General features: G+C 34.5%; 1 protein-coding gene across 3 annotated transcripts in view; it reads left to right on the forward strand.

Annotated features, from left to right (window-relative positions):
* LOC150099427 (protein vein-like) overlaps nt 1-20,459 on the forward strand; it is a 384,314-nt gene that overhangs the window by 306,609 nt on the left and 57,246 nt on the right. For 2 of the 3 annotated variants that reach the window (XM_090403331.1, XM_090403332.1), the window contains exon 6: nt 16,691-16,779. In XM_090403331.1, coding sequence (XP_090259457.1) covers nt 16,691-16,758 — 68 coding nt within the window. In that variant the 3' untranslated portion in view covers nt 16,759-16,779. Of the gene's footprint in view, nt 1-10,039; nt 10,175-16,690; nt 16,780-20,459 lie in introns of those variants that run through there. The other variant, XM_090403333.1, reaches the window with a different exon arrangement.

The following is a 20,459-nucleotide window of genomic DNA, read 5'->3' on the forward strand; positions in this document are numbered from 1 at the left end:
CGTAAAAAAAAAAAAAAATCAGAAATTTCTCACTTTTAAGAAATCCTACTTCTCTTATTATCTGCATAGCTTATGAAAGAATGCATCAGTTGGCTGCTTTCATACATGGAGAATCCCGGATTCCGGGATTCTCCATGTATGAAAGCAGAATTAATCGTGCAATGTTTTTCCTAGTGCTCAGCATTCATTAAGCTCAGATAGCGTACAATTTATAGATATATAAACCATCTTACTTCAAAGGACCTCTTTGTTAGTAATTAAAATGTCACGTAATAATAATAAAAGGGATTGTCAGCACGAGTAGGGCTTTGTTAAACTTTTAAAGTATCGTGTTGTATTTACGCTTTCATGAATTTGAAACCATTTATGGCGTTATGAATGGTTTCAAAAATGGTTACCTCACCCAAATGCTTTTATATTCTGTCGTTGTTTTTTTCTTTCTACTTTCTAATAACATAATTTTTTGTTTGTTTAATAAGATAAAATGATACCTACTTCACATCGGTACAGTTATATATATAATCAAAATATAAAAAAAAAAGAAAAGAAAAAAAATGTTCAGTAAACGTCTCGTTTTAGTTTCATTTCTTGTATTTCTTTAATCCAGTACTAATTTCACTTTTTAACAAACTGCGTTTATTGCTACTTCATTTGATTATTGTAATAAGTATTATAAGCGCAATGCAATTTTTTTTTATCGTAGTCTCGAATTTTTTCTTTCATTTAAGGACAAAAACATTTACATTCGCAGGAACTTTTTAGGTAAAAATATTTTCCTTGGACCGTTTTTGAAATATAGTTATCATCGTGACTATAATGACATTTTTCAAATATATTAAGTTATGTAACTTTTTTTTAAAAAATCAATAAATATTCTCTTAAAACATTTAAGCTCTTTAGAAGAGCTATTAAACTATTTTAAATTATTAGTCTATCATTTTTGAATAATGTAGTATGATTGGCATTCATGGAGTACTATGGAGTACATAGAGCGCTCTGACACAGAAGTATTATATGAGTGACGTTGGAAAGTAATGCCTCCCTTCTGATAATTCCTCACCCAAAAGTTAGTGCAATAGAAAAGTTAAAAAAAAAAAAAAAGGTAGTTTGAAGCATCTACTTTATTTGCATGCACTATTTCTCAGCATGATCTTCCTTCGTTTCAATATATTTTCTTCACCGAATAACAAGTTTTTCAAATCCACTGTGGTAAAATTCGTCAGGCTATTTTCTAAACCATTTCTTTAAATCTGCTTTAACCTGTTCATCACTTTCAAAATATATATCTTTCAGATGTCTCTTTGATTTTGGAAATAACGAGAAGTCTGATCGAGGTAAGTCCTGGCTGTATGGAAGATGTTCCTCCACAACTTTAAATTCGAACATCCCCTTTAAGGTATCCCTTTTGAAACATGAACAGGGCAAAGCAGAAATTAGAAAATGATTCAGAAAACAATCTTGACCTGTTTTATTATGACGGCTTTGAAAAACTTGTTACGTAGTGGCTAAAATGTATTCAATGAGAAGAATATTATGTTGAGAAATTGAGCATCCAAAAAAAAAAAAAAAAATAGGTTCAGTACTACTGTCTTTTTTTTTTTTTTTCATTGACATATCTTTTTTTTTGGGGTGGGGAAGCTATCAAAATGAAGGCATTATATGAACACTCCTTGTATATTTCAAGGTATATTTAGTTTGTATTTAAGCAATAGTTTCGAAGTTAAATTTGTAGGATATATAGGACAGTGGTCAGCATTAAGTCAGTGTGAGGAAAGGTCGTATATTATCTCCACTGTTAGCTTGCGGCATTTAGGAAAATAATATTAATTCTGATGTTAAAACAGAGAAAATTAAACTTCGTTCTTCATATTATGCAGATACTGTTGTTTCACTTAATTAGATCTTTTCCAGACTTCATACATATTAACGAAATTAAATAACTGTCGTAAAATTCTGTATGAAAATTGGTAACAAAAAGGCCAATTCTGTCGAAATAGGTAATTGAAAAGGTAAGTCTGCTCTGATGAATAGCCATAGTGTTCAAGTGATTTTGTGTAGAACAGGAGTAAGACCAGCATATTGAAATACATTTTAATTTCCTTAAACCTTCTGTAAATGTTTTAAACATAATATTTAAACTTACAAAACAGGTTTTTAAATATTTAAAGTTTAAATAATTATTTTCCAATAATAATAATAATAATAATAATAATAATAATAATAATAATAATAATAATAAAAACGCAAAAACTGCAGTTATTTGAGCATATAAACGAAAAAGCTGTGCATGTCAAATAAAATAAAACTAGGATTTAACCCCCAAAATATTCCGCGGTGTAAGTTTTTATTTTCTTTCTTATGGATTATCCATAAACGATGTTATAACATTATTTAATGTTAACTTAATTAAACCCTTTCTCAACCACTCGCACACTTTTAAAATTCTTTCTCCAATATAGAACTGTCACAATTTTTTTAAAGAAAATTTTATTTAAATATATGAAGTTTTGCCTTTAAAATGTCCGGATAAATTACCTTGTTTTTCTAACTTCAATAATTGTATTACAGATTATTATATATGCGTTTTGAAATCATAAGAAAAAGGATTAAAAGATTAGGCTGTATTTTGTAAATTTCCTAATTAATTAATTTTTTTTTTAAATCAGTGCAATCTGAAAGTTTTTCTTTCTTTTTTGAAAATAGTTTGACTCCTTTGTGTCGTGATATCGTTTTTGTTATAACTCTCTCTTCTAGTCATGAAACACCACAACTGAAGTCATGAATCAGACCACAACTTTTAGTCTGATTCCCATAGGTAACTTAATTTTCACCATCGTTTTCTTTAAAACAACATACAAATAATTAAAAAAAAACGCACGGTGAACCATTTTGAAAAACAATTTATTATTTTAAGATAAAAGTGTGAAAAAAAGAAGATATTTCTTCATTTGGTAGTTTGGTTTGCAACCTTGGTGGGAAGGAAGCAATGTGTCAGTTTCATCCTAGACATCTTAGAAACCAGCATAGTGAACATAGAACATGAAAACAACAAGCACACTTCATCGTAGGAAGTGGCGCCACATGAACAAAGATGAAATGGTAATCATCAGCTAATTAATCATGTTAATTAATGCAAACAGTAAAAAAAAAATCTAAACTAATCGTGATGGTAGAACGAGCATGAAATATAAATAAACACATATAATGATAAATTGTGAAGTTGACATGGCAGTTAGAAACGTTTCACAGATGGAAGGGCATCGCTAAAACTATTAAATGTTTTTAAGCATTTAGAACACTTAACTAAGCACGTAAACCTTTCATCGGTTAATTGATGGCGTCGGCAGGCTAGAATCCCCTCACAGGCAATCTGTGTTTTCTTTAGGAGACTGATACTGACAAAAATAAAGAGTTGGGGGGAAAAATAATAAGACCGCCATTGTTTGTTTATTTATCGTAATTTTCATTTAACTCCAGGAACGGACAACAAACTCTCACAACAATGTTTAAATCAGAAATTATTTTTGATTCAACTCTGGTTTTTCGTTAATTACGAAATTGGCAGTATTCAATATTGTGATTTATGGTAGAGACCAACACATGCAGTCTGACTAATCAACTTTTCATTGCGAAAGCAATAAACACTCTAATATTTCTGGTTATTATTTCATGAATTTCCTGTTATTCTTTCATTTCAAGCGTTATAATTCTTCGATGTATTTCGAAGTTTGGCTCTAGTATTATTGCAAGGTTGCATTATTTTGTAAAATTTGAATTCATTTATGTGTACATTTCGTTTACTGATGCTGCAAAATGAATATTATTTCCTTACATTTTTGTTTTTTTTCCCTTCTGTATTTTTAGTTCTTTGTAGTAGGTATCCATACGATCCTTTTTTTAAAAATATTTTATTTCTTTTGCTGATTTTTGTTTATTAGATCTCTGCAAGTTTTTGGATGTTTGTCACCCACAACAAATTTTATTTTTTCCCCTTACCATAGTATTTTTTATTTATTCCACTAAAACCCATAAACGCTCCTACAATTGCAGGAAATGCGTACCACTACGTAATATGTAAATTACTGACCTGTAAAAGAGATTATTTGTTCGCTCATAAGTCACTATAATCTTGTAAGAGGTGACTATATGGAAAAGGCAAAGTTTCAGAGAGAAATGACAGGTATTGCCATTTGAAAAAAAAAAAAAAAATGTTTATGTGTGTTAAACAAAGAAAGCAAAGCTATTTTTTGGGAGAGTTGTGTTTTCTTTGTTTAATATATCAAGTCTAGGAACATCGTGATTTTCAGAATTAAAAGTATTATTATCTGTACGTATTGTTATTGTTCAGCGATCAAGTATTCTTGAGTCCACTGTTAGCAACATGCTGAAGAAATGGAAATCTAGAGGTAGACTTGAAATACTGAGTGACGGAAGTTGACGTTCCTTGAGAAGGTTGATTAACACCCGATTGTCAGAACATAAAGAATCTGTGAAGATGCGAATGGCTATAAGAAACTTCATAAGTTTTGCACTACACTTAAGGAGCAGCGTGCTATGAATTTTCATGGATGAAGTCCACGAGCCTTTGCTCTTAAAAATGAATACACACTGTCAATTAACATGGGCCAATGCAAAGAACCTGTACCATAGAGCCATGGAAATCGTTCCCATGCATCATGATGAAATACTTCCTGCCTGAAATGAACAGTGAAGTTGTTCAGACGGCAGTGTAATGAGGTTCAGCTGCTTCATGTGGTATAAATCAGGTCTACTGATCATTGCGTATGAATCTTGGAAAAACTGCGATAATGTCTTATGTCACAAAGCACTAATCATAAACATTTGGTGTGAAGAAAATAGCACCGGGAAATTTACATTTGGACAGCAGATTCCTGATCTGAGCTCGATGGTATACGTTTGGGATGACCTGGAGCGTAGAATTGGCACATGGCCAAGACGGCGCCCTCTTCATTAGTGAAACTTTTTAATGATAATAAAAACAAAAGCAAAGCGCACCCCCACAACTTTCTACCAGAAATTAGTACGAGGACTTCCACTACTCATTAACGTAATTATTACTGTCAAAGATGAAACAACACACTGACTTTTTGTCAATAAGGTCATGTTAGACATGTTTTGTTTAGATCTGATAAAAATCACATGGCAGGTGACTTTTGGTAATTAATGTTCATGAATAATAAGGCATAGTTAGCAAAAAAGCAATACAGGGAAATCAGTCAACAGGACACAAGCAATTTACAGACAAAAATATTATTTGTAGTAGTGGTGATGATGGCGGACGGTAGATGGCGTAGTGTGTTCATAGCCGTAGTGTTGTAGTTGGAGGATTAAGCAGGAAAGACAAAGTGAGTTAGGTGTGGAGTAGTGCCGTTCCACAACAAGTCCTTGGCCTCCCCGAAGATATCACATAATAATAATAATAATCTCTGTAATATCATTTGATTAAAATGCTTTATAATTTCAGTTTCTTCATTTCCAAAATAAAACACAAATGCGACTAAAACAAGTGTACAGAGGTGGCTTTAAATCAAGGAAATTAAAACGAGAAACTATTTTTCCACTCAGTTACAAACATTAATTATCCCATAAAAAATAAGTACAATAATAATTATACTAATAATTTATTCCATGATCAAAAGAGAAAAGAGAGAAAAGTAAGCGATACATTTTCTTGAAACGTGATTGATCTGAGGATATATATATATATATATATATATATTTTAATATTCTTAATTTGCAGAATGAAAGTTCTTTTGTTGCGATGGTGATATGGGATTTATAGTATGAAGGTAATCAGGCAAACACGGTAACGAGATACCGTATTATATTACTCTAGATTTTCTTAGAGGTAGCTATTGTGTGAAAACTGATGTTTCAGAAGTTTTGGGACAGAGTTTTTAGACAGTTTGCTATTTATGTTTACAGGTTTCAAAGACACAAAATATGCATAACGAAGTTACTCTTTGGAGAAGCTGATTTGGAATTCTGCAAATCGAAGTCATTTGAATCTTTCTTTGGAATACTCTAATGGAAAAATTCATTATAAGCATAAGTGGCTTCAGATAAAATCATTGATACTGGTATTATCTCCATGATGCCAAAAGACTTATCTCAGAAGATAAATAAATATTTTAAAAAATTAAAGGAATGTTTTTTTTGGTAAAAAGAGAGTGAATAATTAGTATTTTTTACTTGTTAAAAAATAATAAGAAAAAAAACTTAGAGGCATTTTTCACTTAGGGAGTGAATTAGCATTTTTCCCCTTGTGCAAAAATTCGTGGATGCGTATTATTTACTATTTCACTGAGATACAAAAAATCTCCAGTTACAGCGCTGTACACTAACTTTCATTACATTTTTTTTTTTGAGTGGTAATGGAAATCTTGACCGCATAGAGATGATGTGGAGACAAGAGTGCCCAACATCACAAGAATTTGCTGTTATGCATTTTTTAAAATTAGCACAATAGTTATGTTACCCGGAATACTTGATTTCACACTGAATTCCGGAGAAAAAAAAAGATAATCGATTATAGTCATGTTTTTTGGGTTTTTTTTTTCCCCTTTTTCTTCTCCAGCTGATTCCCAAGATAGTTAATCTCTGGAACGAACTTGTACTTTTAAACCTTTAAAAAAAAAAAAAAAAAAACGCAGAATGCACTGTATTAACGTGCAGTGATGTACTAGTTAAGATTAGGCACACGAGATGGCAGTAGCTATTTGTTGTGTTCTCCCTTTTCCTCTCCGTCTCTCTCTCTCTTTCAGTTGTGTTGCTTTCATCTGATCTGATTTTTAGGATCGCATAATAATCCTAAATATCAGAAATAATTCAACTACGAAGGTGAGAAAAGAGAAAAGAAAAAGAAAACCTTACTGTACAGTTTTCGTAGAATATTTCTGTTCGGCTATGATCCAATTTTCGTTTCTAGAACAGGATTTCTGGATTATTTAACTTTAGTCCATACAAACCCACCTACGTATTAATGTCTATTAGGTTTCTTCAATAGGTGTAATTTATTAAAAAAAATCCTATCCATAATTTTTGACTGCAGTTCCAGTGTGTATTCAAAATTCTTAATAAAGACTTGTTCGCTTGCTTCCAGCTGATTCTAAATGTGCCCTATTTTATATGCAATATACATTAACGAATGGTTTGGTTCTTATATCATATCTCTAAGAAAGTCAGTAGTGAAGTCATATTTTGACTCATGTATTTATTTAAATTTATAAATGTGTCCTTCAAAAATAAAATAAATAAATAAAAATAACCCTGCAGTTTTAATTACTTAATAAACTCACAGATTTATGTCTGCTCTCACGTAATTGTCACGTACAGTGCTGTCCTCTTGCAGTCGATTTAAGAAGTAGATTAGAAAAATTTGTGGAGTGAAGCAGATCAGTATGCTAAAATGGTTCGTCAAGCTTGTAGTAAAAACAAAAAAAAATATATATATATATATATAGAAAATTTCCGAGTATGTTAGGTCAAAAGGAAGCAGTTTAATTAAGCAATAATAATAATATTAACGCTAAAGTAATAAAATAGTTGTACAAAAAAGTCAGCGAGGACGATGCGCATTTGTATGCAACTTCATAGACACACATTTATGATTCTGTATTGCAAATTTGTGTCAACGTTGACTTAACAAATTACTTGGCGTGGTGTTAAAGTCAACGCACCAAATTTAGTTGTACGATGTTGGCAACTGTGAATGGAGGGGGCTGAATTTTCTGTCAATTCTTACAGATTTAGGAGATAATTAACTGAAGAAGTACAAAGCATGCTTCAAACTGACCTCAGAAAACGTTCGCGAAATTAAAGAAATTACTATATATATATATATATATATATGTTAAGGATACCAAGCAATTTTATAAACTTGGTTTTAATCCTTATTCCCAAGTAAGCAAACAGACAAGGAAGTCAAGTTTGCGCCTGAACTATGTTCAGGTCTGAGGCAACTCGTGGTAAATGGAGTAAGCTCTGGTCACTTTCCCTTAGTATCTCCCCTAATGCAAAGCACATCCCCTTGCGGATATGTATGATGCTATGCATTAAAGGAAAGGGCCACTACCCAGCCCGGTTTCGACCTTTGTATAGGTGAAGCGGGCTCTAAAAATTAGACGATCCCGAAAGATCGTCCAACTCAGCGTTGTTCCACTCAGTGACAGGCTCACCCTGTCACCGAGAAGAACTTCTCAGCATTGGCTCTACCCAGTGGAAGGCTCACCCCAACACCAAGCAGAGCCATAATCTCAGGGGTGGCCCCACTCAGAGACAGGCAAAAACCTACCCCCAAGCAGAGCCTCCGAGAGGCTCTGCTTGGGGGTAGGTTTTTGCGACCGGTTACGACCTTTATTGAGGTCTCGTCATTGCGAGCCAAACCCAGAGATGCTAATGTTGAAGTAATGCAGAACTTATAAATTTTACCTAAACAAGTTGCCACAAGGTGCTTTGACCTTATTAAATAAAAATCTCAGGGTGAGAGAAAGATGTAGAAAGTTTTTTACCTTGGGTATACTATACGTTAAAGATACCAAGTAATTTTATAAACTTGGTTTTAATCCTTTTTCCCAAGTAAGCAAACAGACAAGTAAGTCAAGTTTGCACCTGAACTATGATCAGGTCTGAGACAACTCGTGGTAAAGGTGGAGTAAGCGCTGATCACTTTCCCTTAGTATCTCCCCTAATGCAAAGCACATCCCCTAGCAGAGATGTATGATTAGGTAAAATTTATAAGCTCTGCATTACTTCAACTTTGGCATCTCTGGGTCTGATTCCCACTGACGAGACCTCAATAAAAGTCGAAACCGGTTTGGGTAGTGGCCCTTTCCTTTAATGCATAGCATCATACATATCCGCAAGGAGATGTGCTTTGCATTATGGGAGATACTAAGGGAAAGTGATCAGACCTGCCCACCTTTACCACGAGTTGCCTCACACCTGAACATAGTTCAGACTCAAACTTGACTTACTTGTTTATTTGCTTACTTGGGAAAAAGGATTAAAATCAAGTTTATAAAATTGCTTGGTATGTTTAACGTATAGTATACCCAAGGGAAAAAAAAACTTTATATATATATATATATATATATATACTCGTTTTTGGCTCAGGGAAGTGATTTTCAAAATTCAAAAATTATTTCTCTCATTTACTTTTCAAATATAGTTTTCACAGGTGATATTAGAAAAATGTTTTTGGGAGTGGTGATCACTATAGCTTACAAATGGATTTTCAGCTTTTGTCATTTTATGCGTTTATTTATTTTAATAAATATATATTATTATTAAAGAAACCAGATTTCTTGGTTACACTCTTGCCATCCGACCAGAATTTCGTTTCCAAATCAATTTTTAGCAATCCTAGTTTAAAGTATTAATATCAAAGTTACTATTTCTTAGTATACAGTAGCGAACAAATTAGTCCGAACAAGCCGAATCTTCAAGTTTTTGGTTTGAATTTTGTTTCGGTTCACAATAATTTTGGTTTTGGTTTACAATTTGGTTTTAGTTCACTATTTTCGTTGAGTGCTGCATGTTTTAAATGTCTCTACGATGATTATTAACCCTCAGCCCATGTCGGTGGGACTTTTTTGTCTGGCCGAAAACTATTGGTTGTAATATCTTTTAGGATGGGACAGGTAGCACCATCTGTGATAGCGGTATATATATAAAACTTTAGGCCGAGCACTACAATGTAGGTTGGTAGTCCGTTAGTTTCGGTTTGTCCTTTCAGGTGTAAAGAGGTCTCGAAGTTGCTGAAGGACAAAAAAGTCCCACCGACATGAGCAACGGGTGTCAAATGAAATATTGAGTTCGTGCTCTTTTCATTTTATTACTGTGTCTGGTGATATTTTTGTGCAAAAATTACTAAGAAGGGTGAGGTAAGTGTTAAATTTTTTTTTACAATAACTGTAGCAAAAAAAAAAAAGTTTTTGAGAAATGTAATTTTTCGAAATTTTTAGTTCCAAAAATGGCTCTTCGCAATTCAAATGAGATTGTTTGTTCTCTCCGCAAGCGTGAACCCATTAATTATGTCGAGAGCGAGGCGTCCGAGGAAGAACATGAACACTTAGAAACAGAAGAAGGCGGCGAAAGGCGGCGATAATTTTTACACCGAGAAAGACGAAGAGAACTTCGAGCGACCAGTTACTCCAACTGTGGGACGAAGACCTTATATTCGAGGTAGAAACGGTCAAGTGTTCTTCAAATATTCCATAAACACGTGGTCGTCGATCATCGGATATTCGAATGCATTTTCCGTCTCCATGAGGAGATGCGTTAAATATTCGCTGTCCATTAGACGCATGGAGCTTGCTTATAACGGACGATATTTTGACTATTATTGTTTTGCAAAGTAATCAAAACATTCGATCTGTTGCGAGTAACGTAAACGATACATTTCGAATGAATATTTTTATTAAATAAATAATGTAAATAAAAAAAAAGCATGCGTTTATACCATTTTTTTTACCTTTTTACGATTGCTATAAAATTAGCAACTTTCAATTGCAAAAATAATTATTGTAATTTAAAGATACGATGATGTCATTAATTTTGTGTTAATGTATATACATTTACCTACAAAAAAAAAAAAAAAGGGTTTTGATCTACAAGCAGGAGATATGAATTTTAAAATTTTGCTCTTTTCCAACGCTTATTTGTTTAAAAAATTATTTAAATAATTTTTTTTGCTATTGTTATTGCTTGTGTTTTGGAATGTATTAACAATGTGCTCCGTGAACGTCAGCTTAATTATTCAATAAAAACATTATTTAATAAGATCCGGACACAAAAGTCACACCGACATGGTTTACGTTGATCGAAAACAGCGAAATGGGATGAGGGTTAATAGTGTAAACAAGTTGACATTCATAGTGTTTTATTAATTTTGTGTTGCTATAAAATGGATGCATCTCCAAGCAGTGCCGTAGCTAGAGCTATTGTCGCCCGGGGCGATCCCTGAGTTTGTCGCCCCTCTCAATACACGCTAAAAATACTGCAAAAAGTCAAAACGACGTATATAGGGAAATAAATTAAAACACTATGTTTATTTTAGCTGTAAGTATAGTTGTTAAAAAATAATTATTAATTAAATAATAAAAATTACTAATTTTATTAAAAAGTTAATATAAATAAAAGAATCGTGGAAAAATAAAATTGTGTCTCACGTGAAAAGTGCCGCCCAGGCGGACCTTACTCCCCCCTCCTCCCCCGAGCTATGGGGGATTGATTATGAGAACATTGATTATCATTTTATCATGCCCTCTACTTCACCATGGTTTAGCCCAAAGCAGGAAATCTACTATCTCATATATATATATATATATATATCTTGAAATTAATTATAAACTCTTCAATTAAATCTCTTCTCCTTTTATTCATCAGATTGCAACTAACTAATCAGTGCACATAATTATCATAATGCAATTCAAATAATTCTTAGTCAGTCTTATGTAAATTTCCTCAATTTTCTTAGCAGCCACAAAAAACTTTAGCAAGTAAAACTGTGAACCATAATCCAGTATTGGCTTTATTGAAGGCATGTATAATGGTATCACTATTTTCTTTCTCTTATGAGTGAAGCTTCATTTGATGTTATACTGAGCCTTATTAATTGCCTTACTAATGTGATTCCTGAACTTCCATTTCCTATCAACCAAAATTCTGAAATCTTTATATTCATTAACTTTTTTTAAGCCTGTCCAGTCAATTTATATCCATCTAATATTATATTTTTTAGGAAATCAGATATATTTGCATTTGTTAACATTAAGTCCCACTTCCCCTTCCATTATTTTAAAATTCCCTTGTAAAAGACCTTAAATCACCAGAATAGTTGTCTACTTTGGCCTACTTTACATCATCAGCAAAGAGAGAAATTTTGCTCTTAATATTTGAACCTAAATCATTTATAAATATATTTAAAAAGCATCTTAACACTGTACCTGCCTTAAAATGGAGTTGTTTATTGCTTTATTGGCATATTTCATTATGTAAAACTGATTTTATTGCTAGAGGAATGAGGAGGATTGAATGTTTAGATGTGCATGAGAAGAGTGCATTTTGAATACTAAGTACTCAGGAAGTTAATATGATAGTGAGACTGGATGGGATTTTGTTATGTGTTTAAGGGAATATGCCAAGAAACTGACAGTTTTGCTGACTAGCTGTTCACTGAAAGTGTGGCTGCTGGAAAAGCACCCAGTGGAATGAGGATAGATGGTGCCATTGTCTAAGGTTGTTGACAGAATGAAGGCATCAAACTATAGACTAGTTGTATTTCTTCCGTATTATCTACAATTTTAGAGAAATTAGTGAGAGATCATACATAAAATTGAGCCAATGAGGGTGATCAGCACGGTTTCTTAAGAGGAATTCTTGTTTCAGAAATCTGCTTATTTTTAAGGGTGGTCAATGAGGGAAAGGCATATGCTGCCTTACTCGCCTCTCTCAAAGGCATTTAACAGGACACCTCATGATAAGTTTATTTATTTTGCAAACTTATTTCGATAATTGAATATACAACTTTGATAGATAGCAGAGTTGCATATAAGGAAGCAGTATCAAAGAAAAGGAAAGGTCATAAGTGAGGTTCCACAGAGCTCAGTACTAAGACCTTTAAACTTATGATTAACATTTTTGAGATTGTCATTGGATCGTAGAGAGATATTCCTTTGTTTGCAGATGATGTGAAGCTTGAAATGGGTATTAGTAATAGTGTTGTAGCCCTTCAGGAGGATTCAAATAAGTTGGACAGTGGTGAGCAAATGAATGAGGATGTCAATTTAATGCAGTTAAATGTAAGGTCTTAAAATTTTTGATCCACCAATGGGAGGTTGCATGCTCTGTTGGTGAAGGAGGCAAGAGACCTTAGGGTGAGGTCAACATAAATTTGAAGTTTAGTGGCAGTGAAGGTAACCAAGAATGCTGCAATGCTGATAAGGATGACTATCAGAAATAAGAGGATGATAATTCAATGGTATAAAGCTTTGATCAGACCTACACGTGGATTATTGTGCTCACATCTGGGTCTCTAGGTTTTAAAGGGGATGAAATAACTGTGGAAAGAGTGCAATGGCAGATAACAAAAATGATATTGGGACTGCAGAACATTGATTATGAGGATAGACTGAGGGCATGCAAACTGCAGAGTTTAGTGGATAGAAGACTAAGGGGGTGATGTGATGGAGACATTTAATCTGTTGAGAGGTATTTACACGATTGATAATGGGAAGATTTTTTTCGTATGGTAAAACAAGGAGCTATCACACGGAAGTTGCAAAAAAGAAGTGATACATTGAGAGGGATTTTTTACATGGAAATTGGTTGGACTATGGAATGCACTGCCTGATAGAATGGTGAGAGTGCAGATAGTAAAGCAGTATAATATGACCTTGTATTATTAACCACCTTACTGGCCATTATGAATCAAATACGCATCCTCATATGCTTCGTATCCATCATATATTTCAATGTAATATCAACGGTATTAAAATTTTAATATGCACTTCGCATCCATGATAACCTTGACATCTATAGACGTCTTGGCTGGTAGCATGGTTAACAATACAGAAACATTAATAGGTAAGTACTAGTGTATAATTATGTATAATGTAATTTTGTAATATAATTATGTGTAATAACTTTGTATATACCGTATTTGCCGGCATATAAGACGCACCGGCCTAAAAGATGCACCCTGTTTTTTGTACACATTTTTTAGGAAAAAAAAACTTTCAACAAATACCTAATCTAACTAGGAAAGAGTAGTACCCACCTTTTAATCTTCTTTGTCAAAACCCAGAAATTCATCTCCAGAGCTAAATGAAGTGACACTTGAAACCTCTTCTAAATCAGAATCTGAGTCCTCATAAAACAAATTGTCCTCTATATCATCCAGTGCATTACTAATGCCACACTTCTTAAATGATTTAACCACTGTCTCAGTTTTCACAGCATCCCTTGAAGCTTTGACCCACTCACAAACTTGAGAAATGCTAGGCCTCTTCCTTCTTACTGACAGCATATCCTCAAAATCTGAAGACTGCATCCAGCTGTTCCACTTCTTCATAAATCCCTTAAATCATTTATAAACACAGACATCTAACTAATTATGAGCTAACTGAGTTTTCAATTCCTTGAGTTTATTTTTAACATCTATTATGTGAGAACGAAACTGATCCCAGACTAGCAGGGCAGGCTTCTTCAACAGTCTGCCAGGACGCCTAGACCAAATTTTATCTATCCATAACTGGAATGCTCTCACACACCTCAAGGAAGCAAGAAAGAAATCGTGTAACTCGGAACAGAGAAAATTTCCAGAAAGGAAATTAATAAAAAACTGAGTATCGGCATATAAGACACATCCTGTTTTTCAGACCTATTTTCAAAGAAAAAAAGTGCATCTTATACGCCGGCAAATACGGTATATTTGTATATGTGTATATATATTTATGTATATCTACATATATTTGTGTGTGTGTGTGTGTGTGTGTGTGTGTGTGTGTATATATATATATATATATAGATATAGATATACATCACTTTGGTATATATCAGAATGTATTTCCAAAGGTCAGGAGGTTAAACAGAGCAGGCATGCAATCTAGAAGAACAAGGTATTATTGGAAGAAGCACAAGTTGAGTAGTAACAACCATTTACATGAGGAATACAAAGAGCAGGTAAGAAAAGCAACTCGCTAGAGAAGGGTGGCAAAAGATCAGCATTTAGCTAATAAAAAACCCTAGGGAGATTTTTTGATATAAAGGGTAAAAAAAAAACGATTATGGAAGGATGACATTGATTAGCGAAAGCTGTGGAATGATGATCACTGTAGAGGATATAGTTGAGGTATTTAATAAGCAATTCAAAGAAGTATTTCATTCTTGTGAATGTGACATCATGCAAAACTTGAATGCAGTGAGAAGTGAGAAAGAGAAGGAACTAACTGAGCAGGAGGTATATGACAAATTGAACAAACGATGTTAATAAGGCTGTAGGACTTGATGACATTTTGCCACATGTAATGAGGGAATATTCCAGGGAGTTAACAACAGCTTTGGAATGTTTTTAATATGAGTCTTGCACTGGGTCAGGTTCCCAAAGGACAAAATTGTTCCACTTCATAACAGAAGTGATAAGACTTAGGTTTTGAATTATAGGCCAGTTTGTGCCTGAAGTTGTAGTTAAAGGGCTAGAGAGTTAGTTAGTTAGGACCAAGATTCAATTCTGAATCTTGGTCCTAACTAACTAACAACAGCAAAGGGTTTGACAACCAGAAGGTTTGACAACAGTAAAATACTCTTTGATGGTCAGCATGGGTTTGTTAATGGAAGATCATGTTTTAGCAATCTGCTTTCTTATTATAACAAGGTGATAAATTAATTGAATAAGAGTGATGCATATACAAGAGTGTATTTAGGTTTTGTAAAGGCCTTTGATAAATTGCCATATGATAAGCTGGTAATTAAAATTGGAACAGATGGGGCTAGATTAGTAGATTAGTGCACTGATGGCTATCTGATAAGTATTAATAAGCTGTCTGTGGAGGAGTGATATCCCAGAAGAGGAAATATATCCCAAGGGTCTGTTTTGGGACTGTTGTTGTTCAACTTGTATGCTAATGATATTGGGAGAGGTCTGAATGGTGATATGCCATTGTCTGCAGATGATGCAAAGTTGGGGGAAAAACTATGCAGAGTAGAGTGGATACTGTGGCTTTATGAGTGGACTTGAATGCACTGGCTGAATAGATAAGTGAGTGAGGTTATCAATTCAGTGTTGCAAAGTGTAAAGTTTTAAAATTTGGGAAGCAACAATGGAATGTAGAATACACAACTGGTGGAAATATCTTGGAGGAGGTAGAGGAGATGAGAAATCTCAGAGTGATTGTGGACAAGGACCTAACATTTTGGGGACATATGGCTAAAATTGTGAGGACAACACAGTGGATAACAGAAATTATGCAAAGGGCACTGACTTGCAGAAGTAAGGATGTTATGGTTCCATTGTGCAAGGCTTCTACAAGTCAGTGCCCTTTGCATAATTTCCATTATCCACTGTGCTCACATTTAGTCACCTGGTTTTCAAAAAGATAAAGATGTACTGTAAAGGGTGCAGAGACCACTGACTAAGGTAGTTTCTGGCCTCTGGAATGTTGAGTATGAGGATTGAAAAAAAAAATGCAATTTGCAGAACCTGGTGGAGGAAGGAGATATGATTTAGACATATAAATTAAGGGATTATTACTAGATTAATGTGGAGGAGGTTTTGTACAGAATGGGCGAAGACAAGGAGAGAATGAAAGGTCATCCCAGGAAGCTATATAAGGAGAGTGTGAGCAAAGGGGTGGGGGAGTAGATTTTTTGCATGGAGAGTGGCAAGTGATTGGAAAGCATTGCTTGAGAGTGTGGAGATAAATATATTTAACACGTGGTATGATAAACCATGTGTGTATGTGACAGTGGAATCTCCCATGATGAGTGGTTTGATTCATCATGGGATAATAATAATATTATTATAATCCTGTATTATTGAATTAATACAGAAACATTATTAAGTATTAGTGAATAATAATGAAGCATATGAATAGTTATCTGTAGTGATCATGTATTAACTTTACTCTGCTATTTTCTTTTGTTACTAACAAGATTTATTTTACTCCAGCTGTTCCTCGTGTACCAATGGATTTGGATGCAACAACTAGGATGTTGCAGCTCTACTGGGGAAAATAAATAGTGTTTATGAATATAAAAGTAAGCAAATTTCTAACCACATATGAGATAATTTATTAAAATTTTATGCTAATATGGTGATCATCTGACATCTCAGGATCTAAAATTTTGAATTAGATCACACTCATAGTTAAAGAAATTAAGTAAAATTTTAAAACAATATACTGTATGTATATATATATATATATATATATTTATGAATGTTCTGATGTTTTGGATTAGTGACAAGCATATTATCTAGGCAAGTAGTTTACCATAATTACCAAAGAGTATACAATATTAATATGGATTTTCAGTAAGAAGGGGTATATGTGGAAACTACAGGGCAGGTGATTATGACAAGCATATTCACTCTCCAATGAACAGGCTATGGGTTAAAATTTTTCCATGGGCAGGGATGTTTATGACTGTCTGTAGGGGCAGGAGATGATTTTTTTTGCCTGGAGTGAGACTATCCTCCCTCCACTTATTCAAGAAAGCAACTCGAAAAAAAGTTTCATGTTTGGTCTCTAGAGCAAGGTTTTCAGACAGTGTAAAAATAACAAATAAAAAAATACAAAAAAAATGACTAACAAATTTTTATTTTTCCATTGTACTGATGTATTATGCAGCTTACAACCTTTAATGGGTTAGACATACACAAAAAGATAATAAAACAATAAGAATGCAATATGCCTCAGCCTTGTAGAATCACTAATCTGGTATTGATGCTATTATCACTCATGCTGTTTAGTGAGAAAACAGACATCTAAAGCTATTAATTAAGTAAATTTATTAGCTAATGAGATTAATAGGCCAATATTTTGCCTTCATCACCAAGGCATCTTCATTGGCACAAAAAATATAATTAGCATGTAACATCACAGTGTGCCTCACACAAACTGCCAGTTAGTGAGAGGCAGACTGTGAAAGGTAGATTTGGGTTGGTTGGTTTATTGACCCAAGGACAGCAAACATTATATTGTGCCATAGCAGATTTCTGACTCTCTTTCTTACTATTAATAAAAGTAAGAAAGCGATAATTTAGCAAGTAATATGTATGTACAGCAGTTGTGCACTCAGGATTTAATCTTGGGGGGGGGGTGGAAGTTGAGTTGACGATTTGAGAATAGACACTATGAATTGCATACGACCTATGACTGAGAATGTGCAGTGATTGGCAATACATGAAACCCGTGATCTCCTCTGGCCTGGCTTGGGCAAACGAAGTAGTGCTTGGTCTGCCCGAGCACTACCTCTTTTGCCTTGCATTCACAGGAGCCGTGATTCCCAGTAACTATAGGGTATTCCCGCTTTATGTGACCGTTAATTCATAAGTAGTATAGAAATAGAAGACATGACACAACATAAATAAAAAAATTAATTTTAATTAGGAAAAGATTTTTGGAAAATTTTCTAGTGCTTTTTTTTCCCTTTTCCTTTTTTTTTTTGTGGGGGGGGGGCTCCTATCCTCCTTGGGTGCACCAGTGATGTGCAGAAATTAAGTTAAACAATGCACCTCTGTAGCAGTTGGAAGAATGACAATACGTTGCACCCTTCAATTGGAAAAGGCCTACATTCGATTCTTGTTGTGATGAGAGGAATCTTTATATAGGTGATTTTCAATTGAAGGTGATTTAGGCAATCTCATACAGAGGTAGCAGGGTTTTTTCTCCTGGAAACTTGGGTTTTTACACTGTGCATACGGACAAATTGGACTTGAGAACACACACACAATTTACAGACAAAAATACTAGTGGTGGTAGTGGGCAGTAGATGGTATTAGTGTAGATCAGGGCAGTCCAAAGCACTGCCTGTGGGCCGCATACTGCCCACGATGCAATTTTGTGCGACCCACCTGTGGGTTTTGATTTTCATGAGTGAAAAAATAAAATAACAATTTGAATCAAGCATTTTAGACATTTTAATTCTATCACTAATCGATAATCTCGATGTTGGTAATTTTATTTGGTGTTTTTACATCACAGTATACTCACATGTTTTTCAACACTAGTCGCATGCTCACGAGGAACGTGAGCATGCAATTAGTGTTGTTCGTTTGTTAAGCTATCCAGGTTGTGTCTCTGCTGCTCACCAAATTACTAGATGCACATTGTGATGTGGCCCTCGGATAAATACTTTTTTTAATGTGGCCCTCATATTACCTAAGGTTGGACAGCCCTGGTGTAGATGATGATAGTAGTTGCGGTTTGCTGTCAATCAAGCATGTGTCTAGCTAACTCTGAGAAAAATGAGTGTGAGTGCAGGAATGACTGTGCGGAAATAGCCAGCCCAGGGACAGATGAGTGAAGGAATGATTGTGGGCTTCAGGGGATGTTGAAATGAATGTACACAAATGTCTGAAGTACCAGAAATAAGGGAGCGGAGTGTTTGGCATTGTTAGCTCAACTTGACCAAAAATTATTGGCATCAGTGAGACCTGGTTGTCAGAGGATGATGTGGTTACAGGGATAAAATGTAATGGATATTGTATTTTCAGAGAAGATTGAAACAGGTCAAGAAATAGGGCAGTTATTGGGAGGGTCATTATTAATGATAGTTGAAGAACTCCGATCAACAAAGAAGTTAAGGAAGCTTGTAGATCTGATTGAAATGGTTCATTTGAGGATGTCTGGTGTAAGATAGAGGCCAATGAGATAAAATATATATATACATTGTTGGTTGCTGATATAGATCTGGGAGTCCAGAAGAGAAGATGTGGATGACATGCATCAGCAGATTAGCACAATGAATGTAGGCTGAGCAATTATCATGGAAGACTTCAACTATGGTGATGTAGATTGGAAGGAGGAAAGGACACATGGCGAAATGGAATTTATACTTTTATTTAAGTTAAGGGATATTACATCCCATATTGTTTCATAGCCGAATAAGAAATTCAGAGTTTCATGCCGAATATAGAAACTATATAAAGTTCGGCGAGTCCAAGCGTAAGCAAATACCTGGATAGTGCAACACTGAGACAACTCATAGCAAGGGTGGAGCAAGCTCTGATCACTGTTCTTGGTATTTACTCATAATGTGAAACCCAGCTCCAAGGAGCTGTATATTACTGTTATACATTATGAGAGAAGGTCACTACCCAGACCGGTTTCAACCTTTATTGAGGTCTCATCAGTGAGTAAGAATGGGAGTTCATATCTTTCATCACCGGCCTGTGGAGTCTAAAAGTTGTGCTGAGGGTCAGCAGATAGTGAGAGAGGAAGAGAAAAAGGTAGAGAGGATAGTAGTAGGTATTAAAGAGGCCTCACTCAACCTGCTTGGCCCACACAACCTATTAACAGGTCTGTGGCCAAGCAGATCTCCGACATCATCTCCCTACATCCGTTCTCACAGCTCTCGTTGGCCAGCCATCTTCAGATGTCTGACCGACAAAACAGGAAAAAACAAATACAAAGAGAACACACAAATGAACAAAGAACAGAACTGGGATATAGCAAGAGAAATTACACAAACAAAAAAAGAACGAGTGAATTGCAAAATTCAGACATGAAAGAGTGGGGAAAAGAGCCTGGCCCGAGTGATACAGCCCACGAGGAGCTGCACAGCCTTACAGTAAGCCTTCGCTGCTCAGGTTCTCAAGTCTACCCCTCCTATGTGGATTAGTCATCAAACCTGAGCTAAAATAATTTTCCAATAGCTGTTATAAAAATTCCGTGTAGATTTTAAGAAAGACCGATATCATCTTCCGGTCAAGTTCT

The sequence above is a fragment of the Typopeltis vanoorti genome, chromosome 14, assembly GCF_054136105.1.
Source record: "Typopeltis vanoorti isolate ZY-2024b chromosome 14, IOZ_Tvanoo_1.0, whole genome shotgun sequence".
NCBI lineage: Eukaryota > Metazoa > Arthropoda > Arachnida > Uropygi > Thelyphonidae > Typopeltis > Typopeltis vanoorti.